The sequence below is a fragment of the Pseudomyrmex gracilis genome, unplaced genomic scaffold, assembly GCF_002006095.1.
Source record: "Pseudomyrmex gracilis isolate BER0280 unplaced genomic scaffold, ASM200609v1 scaffold_9, whole genome shotgun sequence".
NCBI lineage: Eukaryota > Metazoa > Arthropoda > Insecta > Hymenoptera > Formicidae > Pseudomyrmex > Pseudomyrmex gracilis.
The window spans coordinates 1295990-1316940 of record NW_018020593.1 but is presented as its reverse complement, the minus strand read 5'-3'; the positions used below and the strand labels follow the sequence as shown (position 1 = coordinate 1316940).

The following is a 20951-nucleotide window of genomic DNA, read 5'->3' as shown; positions in this document are numbered from 1 at the left end:
GAATATTGCTAGCCGCGCCGTTTTCGAGGTGCGCACAAAAGCCACCCAACAAAAACCTTGAACCCGCGATCGATATTGAATTCATTGCGTTGCTGATAAAATAATTTCAATTTTGTTCGCGCAGAAAACGCGCTCGCACACTCCTCCGCAAATGCGATTTTGCGCGCGACGCGCAAATTAAACAATGTCGTACGATTTCCGATATTTGCTCGCGCGTGCAAATCATCATTGCGGCGCGCTCGCGTTTTGCTTCGCCGCCCCGTTTTTGCGCGGGGAATAAACCGCGAACTTGTTATCTAAATTCCTCGGCTGTCCCTGTCGATTATAACTGGCGAAGTTTGCACGCGACACGTTGAGCGATACAATCGCGTAACGATCATGATCGTTGCAAGTCGTACACAAGTTCTACATTGTTTGGACCGTCCGAATAGTCACTTGTGTGTACCGCCAATTGCAGCTTCTCTATATAATTTCGGTCGTGACTGGAATCACGAAGCTCCGAAACTCCCCGACAGCGAAACGTTTTAATTGCGCAGGGAGAGGAATTTCATGGCTTGCGAGATAAAGGAGAGAGAGAGAGAGAGAGAGAGAGGGAGTAGCAGCGGTAACGGGGTGAAAGGTCGCAACATTTGCGTGACATACAATGAAAATGGATATGTGCACAGGTAGAATTTCCGTAGTCGCTAATCCATCATAATTTGTATGATTCGAATGAACTACTCCATCGCTCGACAGTTAATTACGTGTATCCGCGTCAATATACAAATGTATATTTCTAGAATTTCTTAATGAAAATTTGTTTTCACGCGCTTTCTCTCTCTCTCTCTCTTTCTTGCGGAGAAAGATGGATATTTTAGAAAGTACGATGTTACTTTCTGACAAAGGAAAAAAACAGTAGTAAAAAAAAGTAGTTCGTAACAGTATCTTGAAGGGATGAGAAAGAGAAATTTTAAATCTTGCAAATTGAATCGGACTCCGGTGGTCACAGTCTGTCACGAGTCAGACACGGCGGATAATGGAGTGCCACGTCTACTGTCAGTCCGCGTTTCAATATTATATTCACGGTCTGTGACAATGCCGGTATAAATAGTATTCATCGAACTTTCCGATACTTATTAAGTATTGAAATCGCGCGGGAATGCAGCGCGTCTGACAACGCGACGCATCGCTCAATCGACAATAACAGCAGGAGAAAAAGCCGCGCATCGGGAAAAATCTTGAACGCGCGCGTGCACGGATGGAGAAAGAAGAGGAGGGAGAAGGAGGATGAGAGCGCGACCGGCTTGAAGACCGCGGCTTTGATAGAAGCCGTGGGAAAGAGGTGGAAGAAAGCATCCGGAGTTCGGAGGACGAGTGGAAAAGGAGGAGAGCATATACGTGAAAGGGAATAGTGGAGATTCCGCGGTTCTCGAGTATGCGGGCGAGAAACGAAAGAGAAAATAAGAGTAAAAAGAGAGCGAATTATTGGTCGACATGGCGAAAAACGAAGGACGCGATGTACGGGGCGACGAGGGAAGGGAAATGATAGGAAGGCAGACAGCTGCGGAGAGACCGAGAGAACGAAAATAACGACGGAGAGGAGAGATAAGCAGAGAGAGAGAGAGAGAGAGAGAGAGAGAGAGAGGGAGGGAGGAGGTGCAGGGAATGCAGGAAAAGGGAAGAAGGACGGTGAAGGGTAAGGGGTGCAGCGCAGCAGCAGCAGCAGCAGCAGGGTTGTTGCACGAGTAACGAAGAGGGGGAATCGATGTGAGTGTGAGACACTGGTGGGGAAGCTGGGCACCAATCAATAGACGCGCGGCGGCGCCCCACCTGTCAACGCGCGCGGAAATAAACACAGGTACGCTAGACCGGTATTTAAAGCCACTGACGTATCAAGTGCACGATACGTCAAAGTGCGTTTGCCTACGCACGAGACGTATGACACGCAATGAAGAATACACTGAGAGAGAGAGAAAAAGAAAATTCCGAATCTATCTTTTCTTGTCTTTTATTATCTCGTCTCGCACTTTGTTGTCGTACACAATTCGTTGACGGAGATAAACGGAAGTATGTATCTGAGAAGTATATATAGCTAGAGTTATGTACATAGCAAACACTCTTGTATCACTTCGTAGACAGACGGTTCGTGTGTGAGAGAGAAAGAAACTGGAATATATTTGAACAAAGCCTTTTTAACCGCTATGTGCATTAACGTGTGCGCGCCCACAAAAGAGAACTAATAGCTGCACACATTTTGCATATAAAACGATTCCATCGATAGAATTCGAGTTTAGCGGTCGGTATTTCGGTTTTATAATATTCGCGGCTTAATTATGTGGTCGCGATCTATATTAATCCATACCTCTGCTCTTATCGGCACCGGTAATAAGAATACGCTGGGTTTAATAAGTGCGCTTCTACGCGCGAGGTGATTTAGCGTTCAAGTTTTGTCGCGTATTTAAGGGAAAGCCAATAAATTCGCCAAGTTTTGCTAGGATGCACCATAAATATCTATATCGCGGAGTGATATAAGTTTATTGCCAGAACTCGTCAAACTCTCACCCCGACATATATGTGTATCTACGTACGTGCGACATAGCATATCTTTTAATTGGAAAGGTAGTCAACAATGGTTATTCTTCTCAATTTACAGAAGAAGTATATTATTTCAGTTACACACACGCAGCACACACACACAGACATATACACACGCAGAACAATAAATTTGCAAGAGACCTAAATTGAAGCATAAATCTAATGTAACGTTCTTACTGTACCATTGCGTTACCTCGTAGTCGGCAAAATTTTTGCAGCGCGTAAATTTCCGGCGCTTTTGACACGGCAAATGAAGAGCGAGTTAATTAATATTAACTTAATGCGATGCTGGCGGCGTTGCGGATTTTATTGTAATTACAATTCAGGTAAACGCGCGGCGCATTTGTGTTTTTGCTGACGGCGAATTTTGTTCCTGTTAGCCAGTCCCCGCAGAAACGGCCGGCTTGATGTAAAACAATTTTAATATCGAACGAAGATATTCAGCAAATATTGGCTAGCGGAGGACATGTTTGCGAAGAGAACGGCGGCGGGCGAAGGGATAGAAACGAGCGAAAGAGCGTATTAAACACAGCGCGAGATCGAGAATTCCGACTCGTCCTTTCAAGTATTTTAATCAAATGATATTACGCGACGACGAGCGAGAGCCTCCTCAATATCAAGTAGACCGTATCACACGCGCGGAATGTCTCCCGGTCTAATCTCCTGTCTCGCTTTGGACAGCGCGAAACCGCCTCAAAGGCATTAATCGTCTACAACGTGTGCTAATTATTATAAAGCGCACACCCCGTGCGGGCAATAATAATAATAATCTCCTTTTATCGTTGTCGGTTGGTGGCCGATAATTCCCGCGTACCCCGCAAACCCGCGACGACGCGACGATTTAAATATCTCGCCGTGGGGATATTCAAGATACAAGAACTGCGTTAGAGGTAAACCGCGAATTATAAGCGTGAGAGCAGATTGTAAGCAGGAGGTACGTTCCGGGATATCAATTACGAGAAATTAGCGACGCTATTGTGGTGTAATTGTATGCCGTGTGTTGCCCAAAGTACAATGGAATTCTTTTTTCACGCGGCTTTTTTCCTCTTGGTTTTTTGCGTAACAAGGAATAATAGCTCGAACATTGCTGTGCGCGTACGTTGCGCTAGTATCTTTCTCTTGTCGCAGGTGTCTTTGTACAGTCAGCTGGAGAATAACATTACGCGCGCTACGTAAAACGATGTTCCGCTTTTGCGTGCCTTGACATGTGCGTGATCTCGTTTAAAACGTTCGCGAGAGATTAAATCGCGGAATATATGAAGCCCGGATATTACCGTGTATGCCACACGGATCAATATTCAGTATTTAATAGTAACAATTTTAATTGGAACTCTACTACATAGTAATTCCAATTAATCGATATGAAAGAAAAACGATTTAATAAAAGATAGACGGTAATATTGCAAACTCGTTTTTGGCCAAGTGTTCCAACAACTATTACTTTTGTTCTTTTTTATATGTTATATTATTATATGTACACACAGAGAGAGAGAGATAGGTTTATTTGTTAGGCGTTTTGTGAAAATTATTTCAAGTGCAACATAAACAAAGAACATTCGATCAAAATAACACAAATAATAAACAAATGGAAAAAAATAAAAACTGAATATATAAAACTAATGAAAATAAATGAATGTATTTGTGATATTGAAAAGTAAGAAGGAAAAGAAATATATCATCCGCGTTATATATATAGGATATAGCGTAACTTTCGCAGAAGAAAATAATTCTTTGTCTGATGCATTGTTCGTTGCGTACAATATCGAAAAGTTAATAACTGTGTATGGATTTACGCGCAAAGCAATATCTCTCTGTGTTCGCCTTTAAAGTACGAAATCACGTCGCGCGCGGCGTGATATCCTGTCCACTTCCAGTTTACTGCCAGAATTTTAGGCGGGATAGTGAACATTACTTTGTTTCAAAGTTATGTGCTGATATTTCGACGAGACTCAACGCGCGCGCAACTGCAAAATTAGATGCACTTACGAAAGACGAAAAGAAAAATTCACGTGTGACAGGCATGCAACTCGGGTATATAAGGCGGAAGACAAAAGAGGCGAGAAGAAATGAGATGAGAGAAAAGAGGAGTGTTATAATATCGTGTAACACCTCGAAGCGTATCTTATTCGTCGCGCGCGAAAAGTTCTCTCATTGCGCGAGAGCGCGTGGAAAAACAGCTTCCGGGCACGGGCGACGTTCGGCGTTACAACTTGGAAAAGTCGTAACGAAAATTATTTCGATACAAGTTTGTCAATTCGCATGATTGCCCGTTCTTCGTTCGTCCTTGCCTTTCTCCCCTCGTGCTGCATTTGCAACCAACTCTGTGAAAGTGTGTGTATGTGTATATATATATATATGTATATACACACATTTAATATACACGAAAATCCGCATTCGGTCTCGGCGGCTGAGTTTTCCAACCAGATATTAATGGTAACGCCGGATGCTCGGAATAACGAAGACACAAAGTGCAGTATTCAGCGCTGACAGTTACTCGATTATACGACGCATACCGTGTTAGCGTATCATCGATCACTTCATCGACAGCAACATCTGGAATATGCGATACATTTGACGTGAAATAAATAGCTTGATAAATGCGTGTAGCCATATTATTTCTGCAGCGACGACGCCAATATTTTCATCGACTATCAACGCGCGCATCCTTCTACGAAAAATCTTGAAATTCGCCCTGTCCGACTTGGTTATCCGTAATAACAATCATGCGCGCAAAGGCGTTTCTCTTATTAAAAAAGAATCTACTTGAGAAATAGATTCACCGGATTATCGAATATGTTGTCGGTTAACACTAAATTACATGACGAGCGATAGCATTAATATTGGTAGGTATTACCGACTATTAACGCCGAATGGATCGGTGTAATTACGCGGAGGCCTCGTATGCAGACGCTCTGCCTGAGCAGACGCTGGTTCGTACCACTGCGCGCCGTATGTGAGCTAGTAGTAAACGGAGCGCCACATATCAGACATCCGATACAGGGTGTCGCGTTGGATTATCACATCCGATTTCACGACGTTCGGGATAATCGCATTTCCTCACAACATTCTCTAAGTCCGTGAATTCTGAAATCGATAGCTAATTGGAAATTATACTCGAACACGTTTTTTCTGAGGACAGATACTCGATTTAAATTACAGTTGCATCAAACTATTTCAAATTTGTGAAAAAATATATTATTCTTATTATTTAGTTATAAATAATATTAATTATTATGTATGTGTACATAGGATTAATAATATATATAATATTATATATAGAACGGTGTATTTGATGATCAGCTTCGATATTCTTTGTTTTCAGGCGCCATTTTTGAACAAGGCACCGACGAGGTACAATCCGCCTTCAAATTCGCAATGATGAACTACAACAATCAAAACAATACAACTCGCAAATTCGAGCTGCAAGCCTTCGTGGACGTAATTAACACCGCGGATGCCTACAAGCTGTCTCGCCTCAGTGAGTATGAGCGTGTATATCGCTTTTGTTGAAAGCAGCTTATATTGTATTCAAATCACGTATATCGTGCTGCGTGCAACATACTTCTTTGAAAATTGTAGATATCCACACGTCAGTGACATACTCGGAAAAGAAAACTAAATCATAGACACATTCACAGAGACCGTTAAATATTTCATAGACATATTCAAACGTCGATCGTCGCCTCGGTTCGCCCGCGCCTCTTCCTTCCTTGGTTCTTCGAAATCGAATGAATCGAATTCCATCGCGAATATTTCTCGGGGATTGTCCCGACAATTTTTCACGACTACATTTAAAGTGTGTGTCTGAAGCGCGCGAGAGCGCGGGAATTTCGTTTCTGTCTCGACGAGGGAAATCGATTTCGCGTTTTGTTCGCGATATCTGTAGCAATGTCAGGTACGGTGACTTATCAACAATGCTGAGGCGCGTACGTGCCGGAAGCGCGACATCTCCGCGCTATTGAATACGCCGCAGCGGTCCATGTCGGATATGAAATAAGTAACGTTTCGTTTCTATAGCGCTCTTCCCCGTTCACGCTTCTCACTCACCGCAGATACTAATCTCAATACCTTGTGAGGCGAAACGCTTTCATTTCCAGACACTCTAAGGCAGAGGAGCGAACGATAGACAGTTTCGTGCGACTCTTCTTGCGATTGTTTACTCGCGAGAAAGCTCGCCAGTGACAAAAGTCGGTCGATTAGCATTGCCGACGCAATTTACAGAAGTAATTCGTTTCTCGATAGAAATACGATTTTTTCATCGTTTTTTTTTCCAGAAAAAAATTTGCCAAGTTCTAAAAAGAGAGGACAGTAATTATTATTCATAAACTTTATTCGCGGACGGATGATATCGACATTTTGCGGAATTTGATTTAATCTAAATCGATCAGTCGCAATTTCGTGATTAAACTCCGCTCAATCATGCGATTAAGTTAGTGGAATTGTCTCATTGTTATGTTACTGCGTGATTCGACATTCGCTTGCTCTCAATGGTGCCATCCAGCACTCAAATGGTGTGAGAAGTTCCGGAATTATCCGAAGGGCCATTACATGTCACTTATCCTGATTTACGATGGAGCGAAGCAGGCGTGAATTTTCACGATAACTGTTTGTAATGAGGACACATAACGTATTTTTTTTCTTCATCATAATGTTGCAATGTATACTTTACTCTATGGTCAATTCAATCAGTATTTATCGGCAATTATCACTTTCACAACTCGTATCAAATAATTTATGATTTTTGAATTATTGTAATATAGACGAATATTACGATTTATATTATAATTTGGATTTTACAAAAACAAGGAAATTTAATTTTCACGTTCGACTGTGACTTTATTATGTATCGCAATTGTTTCTTCGTCTACTTTATTATGTATCGCAATTGTTTCTTCGTCTCAAATTGTAACCGCTTTCATTTTTTTACAGATTGAAAAAATCTTTTGTTTCAAAAATTTATTACTGCAGTGTATCATTCATCACCTTTGTTATCTCGCATCCGAAAGTTAAACAAGGCGATCGACTGGCTTGTTCTCGAATTGTTTGTACGAAACGAACGGATTCTAACCAAGAAGCGTCGGTTCAATCGAGCTGCATCGGTCCGGCTTTGAAGTCAACCGGAACCGTAAGCGGCCAGAAAGACAAAGAGCAACTCGGGTGCCAAAGATATCGGTGTCTCCTATCATCGACGAATTCGCAGTTATTGCGCTGTGCGCTACAAAGAGATTTTACGATTGCAAGGTGATCCGTTTAAATTCGTCCGCCACCGCGAGTTCATCCTCTATCAATAAATCGATAAATTGCAATTTATCGAACAACTGTGTGTTTGGAAAGTTACTAATTTTAGGAAAAATAAATTGAAGTAAAATTTTCATTTGAGCTTACACATTATCAGTTATTGAAATGTGTGCGTCATAAAAATCTATACATTACGAAGAAACTCTTACATTAGAAGTATATAAACAACGATACTTAATTTTAATATTTTGACTCTTTTCATTGTTGTATAAATAAATCAAATTGTTTAATTTCTTATTAACATTGTAATACAGCTTACGACAGCAACGTAGAACGTCATGGTAATCGTTACGATTCTATAGTCTCCAAGAATAGAATTTGCCGACAAGTTGGTTTATCGTGGATTCTCGTGGCAATGCGAATATTTGGGCCAAATCCAAAGAGCAGGGAGGCTGTGTTACGGTACTTAGCAAAGCTCCGTTAATTGTATTACGTTGGTCGGTTCACCCGGATCAAGACCCCGTTATAATCCCTTTCTCTTCACAAATACACACACGCATACTTACATACGTACACAGAAAGAGAGAGAGAGAGAAAGAGAGAGAGAGAGAGAGAGACTGCCCGGCAAATCTATTACTGGGTTGGATCGCGCTTAATGTTTTGGTTTGCTAACGATATAGAATGGATTTTCTGTTGACGAAACAAAGCGAGAAAGAAGTGTTTTTATACATAATAATTTTATTATCAATAGAATATTATATTTAAAGCAGTGAAGTCCCGAAAGTTGATTGAATATATTAATGACATACTGTAATATCCATAAAATAATAATATAATAATTATGTTGCAGGGAGAGATAATAAATATAGATAGGCAAATATACACACATATATATATATGTATATATATATATATATATGTATATAGAAAGAGATATATACTCTGTGTGTGTGTGTGTGTGTGTGTGTGTGTGTAGAGAGAGAGAGAGAGAGAAAGAGAGAGAGAGAAAGAGAGAGAGAGAGAGAATTTAGTATTAATATATTGGAAATTTCTTCCATAGAGATGCATGCATCCACATGAATACGATCAAAGAGATTTACATTTCATATTACATTTGATATTTTGCTATATGAATCGACATTTATTAATTATCCATCACGCATGGAACAAGTTACTGAATAGCAAACGTCATTGCGAAATGAAGAAAGATGAAAAGAGCTCGGCTCGATAAAAAAGATATGATCTCTATCATATAATAAATCGTAAAAAACTTCTTGCGTTATATTGTGGTTTTGTTTTTTTTCTTTAACATTTATTCAATTTTAAGCAGACATGATAGAACTATATATAGGTTTACCTGAGATATAAAACAAACAGCAAAAATCATTATGAAACTGGATCAACTCCCTTTACCACGCATGTATTTTCATCTCAATACACTTCATTCGTATTCGTCGAGCATTAAGTGTAAAGTCCGATAAAACAGAAAGATGTTGAGTAAAAGCAGACACCATCAGAAAGACAGAATATTTCTGTTCTGTATGAAATCGCTTTTCATCTATACGGAACACATGTATGTATTAGATATATTAATAATTTCTTGTTACGCGCAACATGCAAAATAGCGAATATCGAACGAGAACGCGCAAATAAATCGGCATGAGACTCACGTCTAAAATATGAAGAAGATATAAATAAATCATGAAATAAAACTCTCTGACCCCTTAATATTTTCAATAAACATTTTTCCTATCCGACGGTTAGCGCGCGCGCGAATCTCAACTTCCCGGCATCGAGGGAACCAAAAATTATTGCGGATGTAGAAACGTCGTCAACGACGATGGCGACGAGAATGAGGACGTAAGCCGCGGACCGGGGGAGTTTTTTCCGTTGAGAAATCACAAGGTAGAAGACCGAGAGAATCCTGAGGGAGAAAATTTTCGCGGCGTGGTACGCTCGTCTTAGCGGAACGTAATAGCCATCTATCAACTTTCGGTGCATATCGTATAATATCCTGTAGGATCCTTTGGCCCGCGGGCGGGGAGAAAGAGAAAACCCCTCCGGCTCTTCTTCCCCCGCGTCTTCATCTTCTCCCGGGAACCAGAGAGGGATGAATGTATACGAGACGCCGGCGAGCCAACCAGCCAGCCAGGGCCGGCATAAATCTGCCGAGGGCTCCCGAGGGTATTTCCCGCCTTTTTTCCCTATACTCTTCTCGTCGCTCGTCTTCGCCTTCTATTCTACGCTTTCGCGCCCTTCTTCTCGCATCTCGAACCAGACGCGAGATGAATCGCACGGTTCTATTCCCGTGTGGTTTATCCCCAGGCAAACATCGGCCCGTCGTCGACGAGGTTGAGCGAAAGTCGACGACGATTACAAATTTACAATGCACATTTACGGGCAATATAGCAACGTCGTTTATTTTGACGAATTAGACAGTTGACACAGAGAATATTCTCTTTTAAGGCGCGACAATGGAGATGTCTGAATGAATTAAATTTCAACTCATATTGTTGTTTACTATTAGAGCACATATCTCTCTCGGATTAATGTTTATAATTTTAAAAAACATGTATATAGTAACATTCAATGTTACGTATATTAAAATATATGATACAAGTTTTTAATAATATGTGCTCTGTGCAAATTTGTTCTCGCTTCTTTTTGATGTGATATCGAAAATATTCGATCCTTTTATCCTAAACCAGACACGAGATAAATCCCGCGATTATACGCCCGCATAGCAAATCCAAATGCAAACATTGGTTAGCTCGGACGCGAGTGACGAGAACGAAAGATAATGGTGGTTATAACGTTTACACACACATACACACATATACACGCACGCACGCTACACTAACGCGAGGTCACATGTTATCATTTTAATTAAAATGTAATTTAAATAATTGCCAGAAAAGATATTTATATTCTCTGTTAAATGAGAAACGAGGCTACGCTAAACAAAATTTGCATAATTGCTACACTACAAGTACCTATTCACTTTTTATAAAATTATATACAGTCTTCTAATTTTTTTACATTATAAATATTTTATACTCATTTTGCACGATTTATAAATCAACTTTTATTTCAGTTAACTTTTATAGATATAATTTCAGTAATATGTGTTAAAATATTCGTTATTAAAAAATTATTTTACGTACTCTATATATTTTAAAGACTTTCAAGAGGGCTTTCAAAGAATTTTTAATCTTTAGACGTGAGATTCTCAACTTCTGAAAATTCCGAGGTAGTCTAGATAATGTCGTCGATTGCTGCTCAAAAATAGAAGACATACCTATTCTTCTTTGTTGTTCGACATCGTCACCGTCAAGTTTTGCGAGACGTCAGGTGCGATATTGTGTTCAATTCCCGCGCGGTTTGTCCGAAAGTATGCATTACTTTGGCAAACATGACGAGGTCGAACGAAAAGCTAAGTCGATGAGGAACTGTCGCGTCGCCGAGGGATGACGGAAAAAAAGTGTATCTTTATTATAAAACGCGAACAGGATGCCGCAGAAGTTCGCGAAGAAACTTTTTTTTCCGTAATGCTCCAGTAGTTACGATAGTTTATATACGTAAACTGTGTTTACATAATCTTTAAACCTTGTTGTGTGTGCATTGACTTGCGTAATTAACAATTTGAATCAAACATCATTAACTCCGGTTGCGTATCGTATGAATCGTTTTGTATCTCATTACGCTTATTAATATTTTTACACAGATAATTAACAAGTTCCAACGAGCGCGCATATATTTTCTTAGAACAAATATTTACAATATATATTAATATAATTACAAATATTTATGTGTTGCATATTTATCGCTTTGACGGATAAATATGTACGTAATTATATTATTTTAGGCAAGGCAGAACGCGATACAGAGATATATTCAATAACGCACAAATTAAGCTGGCATAAATATTTTCGTAAAGTAAATATTTATATGTTCACGTGCAGAATTCTCTCTCTCTTTATCTCTTAGAAAAAAAAAAAAAAAAACAAATCACTGTATTTATTCAAGTGTGTTGTAATTTACTTAAAGAAAAAAGCAAGCACTGTATTTTTTACGCATTATTTTATTCTACGTTTTCTTTTGCGAACAAGAAAGGAAAATAGGAAAATCCGCGTGCGCGTTATAGCATTTTACTTATTTAATGAATATATTATGCACATACACACACACACACTTACACCTACCACGGGAATGTTTCATTCCACGCAACTTAGCTTGGCGACAACGACAGATGAGAGGATTCTCCGGTTCTCGAGTAAGCAGATGAGTGGTAATGGTAATGTCTCTCGGAGGAGTTTCCTGTTCATGCGGAAGAATATTTTTCACGCAGTATCACTGGGAAACCGTTCGCCGTAAGAGCGGTCTAAACTGACGAGTTACCCGGGTACAAAGTGTAAAAAATAAAAAGTGTGCGGCAAGGAGTTCCACATGTCACGAAGAAATATTGCACTGCGCGAAACACAAAATACATCGGTTTGTCGTTTCGTCACTCAATAATGTACAAACAGCGTCGGAAAATATAACACATCTATATCGAAATGTGCTGTATGCGTTAGGTAAAATTCTGTACGAAAATGTTGCGCGAATACTTCACAACCGTCATTGATACTAATAAGATTTATAATAGAATTAACTCTAACTATTCTATACAAAGAAAAAGTTTGACATTTGAAGAATTTATATCAGCAATGTCGTTAATAATTCGCGGACAAAGTGTAATCGTGTAATTTATAATTTACCAAGGTTCTCCAGTCGTGTTCGTTTTCGAGATATATAGAAAAGCCACAATGTTACTTGGTGACGATGATATCACGAAAACTCCGTAAACTCACGGAGAAACGCTATTTGTTCCCCCGAGCGAGGGAACCCAGACGAGCTTCTGGGTAGCTGAGAACGCGTCATTTCCGATTGTCATTTCTCACGGAAAGGAACGTGGTGTGGTAGCTTGACTGTCCAGGTTTAAGGGCCCATTCAAAGTTGCTCGCGCACAGACACGCAATATGCAAACGTATATTATTCTGTAGTTTGTGAGAGAACCCGCGCCACCCGACGTGGGTCCAATTTTAACTGGAATTGACTCGGGCATAGTTTTGCACTCGTATATCACATCTGTCACGCGCCGCTTAGAGATTTATCTTATCTAATTTCTTGCACGAGTTATCGAAGCTCATCAGCGCAAACTAAGACGTTCTTAATGTTCAAATGCATCTGGAAGAATAATTACGGCGTTCTATATATCGGGTGTGTTTATTATACGCGAGAAATGCTTTCAAAGTTTACTCTGAATATTTATATATTTGATGGTTAATGCAAAATAAAATCGCTAAACAATAAAAACATATCTATTTAGAAAGCACTGATATTTGAAACCGAATTAATTACATTGAAAAGGCAAAATATATACATCATATTTATTAACAAAATAGACATTTGTACATGTAATGAAAACGCGAATATAAATTGAACGGGCCACGTACGATATCTACCGTATTACAAAATATTTATTTATTTACGTTTTGCAAATGCTAGAAATATGAAATCAGTGATGTATACGTTAATAAATACGTGTATTATAGTTTGAAATAATGTGATTTGTACTTTGTGCAATTGCACACACAATTAGAGCTGTAATTAGGACTTTAAAAATGTACTTTTTGCTATAATCGAGTTTCTTGTTTCAATTAGTGAATAACACGCATTAAGCAGATGTTTGTTGCTCTCTCTCTCTCTCTCTCTCTCTTTTTCTCTCTCTTTCTCTCTCTCTCTCTCTCTCTGTTACTGTACATGTGCGATTCATACAGTTGTGCTGACACGCGACGTTACATCTCGTGATTTGTGCACATAAAGAACAATGCTTGTGTCCCGATATCTCAGCAAAGACACGAAGACGCTAGGTCATTACGCTTTCGATTTAAAACTTTCGAATTAGATTCAGGGACGCCGCCACGAGAGTCTTTGCCGTGCCCGTCCGGCCATTTAAAACTTTCGCGGCGAGCCGTCCCGAGACCGACGTTGTTCTCGCTTCGGAATCTTCGCAGCTGTCTTGGAAGAAATTATTTCCAATCGCTTGTCCTTTCCGTTGCTTCGCGTCGTTGCGCAGATTTCGGAACGTTTGTTTTCGTCACGTGTATATCTCGAGTTTTCTTGCATTCCAAGGTGCAATAATGCCTGACGTTTTGATTGATAATTGATAACTGCATTCGCCAATTTACGCTATGATGCGCGCGATTAATTACGCATTTGAAAACGAGTTTAATTCAGTTGCGACGCTTAATTAATCGACGATTCAATATAACAGCTCGCAAAATAATTAATTTCCACATGGTATTCGCGCAACGCCACATAATAACCTACTGTTAATTCTACAACATGTGTAACAAAGACGTCGCAATAATATTGCAAAATATAATGTTGACTTTTGATGTGTGGGAATTTAGCATTAGTTTACGCATTTTCTTTTTACGCAAAAACAGTGATATTGTGAATATTTAACAGCGTAACTATAATCGGTAACAATGCGCGTGTATAGGTGTGCAATAAGAGAATCGTGTAACATTTTTGTAATAAGAGAGAGAGGAGAGAGATGAGAGGAAAAGAAAGGAAGTCGGAAAGTGCGATACAAGATTGACGAGTTTATTGTCGGAAAGGCACACGTCAATCATGCCAATGCGCTGACAACGGCAAATACCGTCTCGGATACGTTCGTCGGAGATTAGTAAGAATAACGGAGAGAGGAAGAGAAGACGAGAGATGAAAACGTGCGAGTGTAACGACACCCCAGGGGTTCCAACACTCTGAAAAGTCACGTGAGCCGCAAGAAACCCAGCCTCCGGAAACCAGGAAGAAGAGGGGAGACTCTTCCTTGAGTAATAAGAAATCGATAAGAACTGCAGATTGGGTGCAGAAGCGGAGAAAAATCGACCGGGAAGTATCTTATCGGAGATCGGCGGATAATCCCTTAGTCGCGACGCTTCCCCCCTCCCGTAAATGGCGATGATTGAATGAAGGTAATCGGCGTGGCGGAATAATTAAGTTCTCCGGAGTAATTGAAAGGCACGTTACAGTACTACTTGTTCTCTCTTGACATGAACTTTACAAATCGACGCGCTTGGATCAAGATATATATGTACAATATATATATTGAATGTTTTTAAAAAGTCAAAATTGATGGAAGCAACGTTGGACAAGTATAAACCCTCAAAACTTTACAGCTATGGAATCTTACGTGTGATATACCTATGTGTGTGTGTGGATTTCTGAAATATATCCTCGAGGTACCCTTGATATTATAGCGATTGTGAAAGTAAAGACGACAAGGTCGACAGACTCGTTAAAATTAGAAAGCCAGTCGCGCGTGATGATGAGTAAGAATTCTCCCAACTTTGATAACACGGATATCTACATACTTTATCTCAGATGAATAATTGTCTCTCAATTGCTGCGCGAAGGAACACGAGATCATTGATTAGTTTCGACATCTCGTTCAAACGTTTAATCCTCGTGAACAAGTGAGAAATGTACATAGAGATTTTCGTAAGAAGAATTTAAAGTTAAATTGATGCATAGAATGAATTTTCATAAACAAACTGAACAACGAGAGCAACAACAATTACAGAAGCAATGAAGCGTGTCACATCCACAATCTCTTTGCCGTCTACTTATTCTGTTCTTTTCATCTTTCCGTCTTCCTTTTCTCTTCTCGCTTCGACGAACTTTCTTAATTTGTGCGCGGTTTCACGGGACTAATTAATATTGATGATTGAAAAGTACCCCCGCCAGGTGATCAATTTTCATCGGCATTAATAATCGCTAGATCGAAAAGCTCGCTTGTCTTTGAGAGGAGAGCAAAGCTCACGCGCAGTTCTGATTAAAGCAAAGTTCAGAAATCGAACGCGTCGTACAAAAAGGTCGATCGCCGATCTATGAAGAGGAATGATTTTTATTGGCATTTATTCCACCGAACGACGAGCATTTCAATTTCAGAGAAATAAAGTTTTTACCGAAATCTCACTCTCTCTCTCTCTCTCTCTCTCTCTCTCTCTCTCTCTCTTTCTCTTTCTCTCTTCTTGTCTGAAGCACTACTTTTTATCGAAAGCTCTTCTCTTCCATGAACGCTCTTTACCGAGAACTTCGTGCTGAATGGTATGAAAATGCTTGTCAGTCGTCGGAGAAGTGCGTTGTGATAGACGATGATTTGTGCGTAATAGACGCACATGTGCATACATATGTGCCATATCCGCGCATAGTTACTTTCACACTCGATGATACGTCGAGTTCGATCAGCCAGCTACGCAACTAATATGAGACTGTTCTCTTTTATCTTGAAACTTTATACTCGCGGTCTGAAGTTTCTTTTTTCTCTGAGAAACACCGATGATGAAAGAGAAAATGTATTTGTAATTTACGACGTTAATTTACCGTGAACATATTTTCACAGATACAAACGATTGTTCGACGTTCTCGTCGGGATTGTCTCGTAAAACGATCTTTTTCGCGATATTGCTACGCGCGGACTATCTCTCCGTCAAAAGAAAAAAATAAACCCCATGCAAACAAGATAAATCAGACGAGATAAATCAAACGGAGTGAATTATATATATACGGAGTACTTTGCTCGCCTGTCGACTTCGAGTTAAACGTTCAGAGAAACAAAGAAAGCTGGCGGCTCTTCAGTTGAAACGGAACGGTGCTGTTTTCTTTCTTCGCGAATATAAGAGCGTCCTGTGTAATATCGTATCTCGGAATTTTCTCAAATACGCAAATCGCTAAGATGTTTCGCGTCATGATAAAATATAAAATAAATTTTTTGCAAGAAACTCAATAACAATTATATAAATATAACGATTGCAAAATAATATTATTATTTATAGAAATAAAATTATTATTATTATTATTATTATCGGACCTATAAAGAATTGTGAGCGTCATTTTTTTCGTTTAGAAATCGATCGATTGTAACGACAAAAGTAGCGTGTTTCCACCGGACTAATCACCGATAATCCAGCATATTGCCGTATCACTGGCCAATTTATGATTATAACGCGGTGCGAAAGTTAACGAGCAGTGAGGGTCGGCTTCACTGTCTACGACATTACAAGCTCGTTTGTTAAACTTAAAATTGATCCTCCCTTCGATGGTAAGAGTGCCGTGCTACATTAATTACAGCGGGATGGCTACGGAAAACTAGAAGGGGGATCAGCGGGAATACTTGTCGCTAGAATTAGAAGGCGTTTCGCGCAAAGCGCGGCTTCTCGTGATGGAAGGTTCGAATTTAGCTTACTGCACTTGTGTTCAGAGAACGCTTTGACATACTTTAGAATTATTATAACGTTACGTGCGATTATTACTGTATGTTTAATCGCTATTATTTACGTTTAAATACTCGCGTAAATATTTGCACATTTTGCAATATCATGCCAACTAGAAATTCAATCGAGAATGTTTTTTTTTTCCTATTTGTTATTATTAGGAAAAAATATTTTATAAGTATTATTGCGCGCGTATGTGAATATTTATTCCGCGTAGTTTTTTCGTAAATTTATACTAATTGGAAAAATTCAGCTTTGAGAACGGCTTTTTGACCGTTACTTGATTCGTTGTTATTCGCCAGTCTACTCGTGTCTTCTTGTCAACGTAAAAATGACTGTTCGGCAATATGGTGAATTAGCCAAGAGTGCCATCACCGTCGTCGTCGGATGGGATGACGTGCAACATTGTGAAAAGGTAGAATATATCCCCACAATAGGGAAGGATTTTGCAATTGTATCCTCCAGTCTCTATCCTTATTTGGATTCCATGCAATCGTAGGTACTTACGAGCGCGGATATACCTAACGAGCTCGAGCTGCCGCGCGACCAAGCCGAGGTGCATTCCCGACTAGAGAAAGTTCAAGCTCGTCCTTAACTCGGCGCAAGCTCGTATAACTTCCCATCCGTCGCTCGTCCTCTCGTATAACTTCTGTCCAGAGTTCGTTCCACGGATAAATAGGTATGGGGTACATTTGCATCTCTTCGTTCTATCGTCTCCGGTTATACCTACTATCCGCCCTATATGACATTTTATAGCTGTCCTCATCTTCTACGCTTGTTCTCGCGCGAATACCGGCGGCGCGAAGCGGGCAAACATCGCGCGCTCATTTTTCTGCCCGGCTTGACGGATGTTTCGTCACATCCGTTTTAGTTGAGCAGTTCAGTTCACAAATAAACAAATATTATTACACACAGGCGAAGTCGTAGTGAAAAATTACTCCGAGAGTCTTGCGCCATCGCAACCGCCGTCGCCGCCCACGCCACGCTTGACTAATGGATGTAATTTTCGAAAGCGCGCGGCACCGTGTATCTAAACACGTGCGGTATATATATGGAAATAATAATCTCCCGGTTATAGTTCAATTCCATTTTGATGTCTAATTTCGCCTTCCAATTTCTGCGTGAATTCGAGATAATTAATGTAATTGCTCGTATTATTATTGTGCGTTTATAATGCACACGTTTGTCAGATTGTATTCAATGTATTGGTAAATTTGCGCGTAACTCAGCAACATTTCCGCTTTCTCGAATTTGCGCATATTCCGCGCTGTGGTGGACGTTTCTACGCGCGCTTTCCATTCGTTATAGTTGCAAAAAGCGCACTTCAGGTTAATTCTTAATTAAATAATAAGCGGTAATTTTAAAATACAACATGTTTATATGTTAAAAGAGCAAACATTTACAGTGGTCATGTCGCATTAAATTTTCCCCTAATATATTGCACGCTCTAAAACTACTGCGCACCTCACTCGCTCTATGTCGCTTTTTTTTTTTTAGCCGCGCACGATCTTTTATTCATATTGCGTTACCATCTTTTTCACTGCTGTAATTTTCAACACTTTCCCTACCTGTCGTCAGTCACTTCGCGTTACCGCGGTTAATTAGCGAATAAAATGTTGAAAATGTCGTGCTCGTTATGACAAAAAATTATACAGATATTTTGAATTAAATGCGTTTCTGTTTTTCATCTGTTCAGTTTACGATCGGAGCGTGGTTTTGCTCTCTTGTTTCTTTTTGATGAATAATAATGAAATTCGGCTATTGTGGAAATACAGAAATCTCTGAAAGGCAACACTTCGAAAGAAAGATTTTAAAACATCACTTATTCAACACGCAATGTGATTGCGTGCGATTCATCGCCAGCGTAACTCGCGCGTGATTTCACGCGTACCCTCATTTCTTTCTCGTTTTCCTTCCCTTCAAACACATCATTTTTTATTCATTCCGTAACATTCCTCCTCCGTCGTCCCCCTTTCTCTCCCCGTCATCATTTTTCGTCGCTTCTTTTCTTCATTTCTCTCTCTCTCTCTCTCTCTATCTTCATTCCGACTTGCCTTGCCTTCCACTTGGCGGCTTCGGCTGGCTTTTTATACTCCGGTCGTTAGGAGCCGGACCGCAAATGTCTCCGCATGAATTCTAATGTTCGACCCTCACTCACCCCCCGCGTCTCTCCTCTCGTCTCCTCCCTGAACTGCCGTCCTCACCCGCGAGCCGGTAATCCCGGCCAGTTTCGCCCTCGTCATCTCCCAACCATTTCTACAAGCGGAATTTGCAGGGGACCGTCGTAACGCGAATACCGCGGAAGTCGTGTGAGACCAGGGGGAGCGTTTTGTCCTGCATTTTCATAAGATTCCGACAACGGCCCGTTAAGGCTAATTGTTTCGTTAATTTATAAGCTTCGTGCTAACGACGGAGTGTACTGTTAATTAATGTGAAATTTTTCGTGGTGTATCATTGTTACGGATGCGCTCAATTATTTTTTTCTTTTTTTTCTCTCTCACACACAGTTAATCGTAGACTGTTTTTCGCTGGATTATTCGCAAAAACGTCGGACGTTGCCAGAAAACGGGTACGGCTTATCGAAGCAAATAAACGCGAAATACAGTTTCGCGCATTCGCACAATAAAATTAGACTCGCCGGAATCAGAGCGCTTTTATTTCCGTTCTCGTTAGCAACGACAAGCGTTGTAATCGAAAGCGTCCGAAACAGAAGAATTAATCGCGCGCGAGCTTTGTAATTTATCGAAACGCACCACGAAAGAATCGGTTGACACTTGTCTCTCAACTTTCCGAAATGAAATTTTTGCGCCGTGCTTTGTCGTCGTCGCGCGAATAATCGCGGTGGTCGTCGCAGCAAAGCCAGCCAACCCCAGTCCTGATAATCCCTGACTAGACGAGCTGAATTCCCCTCTTCCGACGACTTGTTTTTTTTTGTTAACGAACCTGCGAGAGACTCGGCGATAAAAATGACAGAACTTTATCAGGCGAGCTGCTCGCGTGCTCGGCCATACTGTCGCTGGCTCGATAACGTGGCTCTCGCTCTTGCTACGCGATTTATGCGCGAGTCCTTATCGCCCAGGCCGGATCGAACGTTTTTTGCTTCATGAAAAATTGGAAAAAATTATTTCAGGCCGGCGCCGGCTCGCATCTCATCTGTCACGGTATCGCGGCTCCATACGTCAATTCCGTCTCGTTATAATGGCGCATTTTCTGTCGTCATGACCCGTAACGTGTATCTCAGCATTAAGAAAATTTGTTAACCCATCGAAGAACACTTATAATCTATTTTTATAACACGTCATCTTTAATAATAAAAGTTTTCATTTTGCCGTGTAAAGCTGCACTTATTGACAGAAGAAAATATGTTAACTTTTTTTTATTGATTTGATGTTTTCACTCAAAAGCATAGCGGAAAAGATAATTAAGCCAATAGTTTTTTATTATTTTTATAACGGTACGCATTATCATCAAGATTTTTTTACAATAACCGGAATTTTGGAAAAACGAGTAAGAAAAAATACCTGTTATTTGGCGACCAGAAATTAATAGAAGTTGACCGTTCGATCTATGCACGCGCGTACTCGCACGATTTATTCCTCTTACAGGTAATCGCAAAGACGATCATTTTCTCGACCATTTTTCCGCCCATTTGCCGCACCATTTTTTCCTGTCGTACCTACCGGCTCGAATGAAGACAAACGCGGCACGGGAGACAGCGATGCGATACACATATATAAACGTGTATGTATGTACCACGTGCGTGTGCACCTAAATATATATATATATATATATATATATATATATATATATATA

The 20951-nt window shown here is 40.2% G+C and overlaps 1 protein-coding gene across 12 annotated transcripts in view; it reads left to right on the top strand.

Moving 5' to 3' along the window:
- Positions 1-20951, top strand: part of LOC109861901 (glutamate receptor 1) — a 194397-nt gene that overhangs the window by 108906 nt on the left and 64540 nt on the right. For all 12 annotated transcript variants that reach the window (XR_002251061.1, XM_020441749.1, XM_020441787.1 and 9 more), the window contains exon 2: positions 5897-6052. Coding sequence is in view for 11 of the 12 variants with exons in the window: in XM_020441749.1 (XP_020297338.1) it covers positions 5897-6052 (156 nt within the window). In the remaining variant the exon portion in view is untranslated. The remainder of the gene's footprint in view (positions 1-5896; positions 6053-20951) is intronic.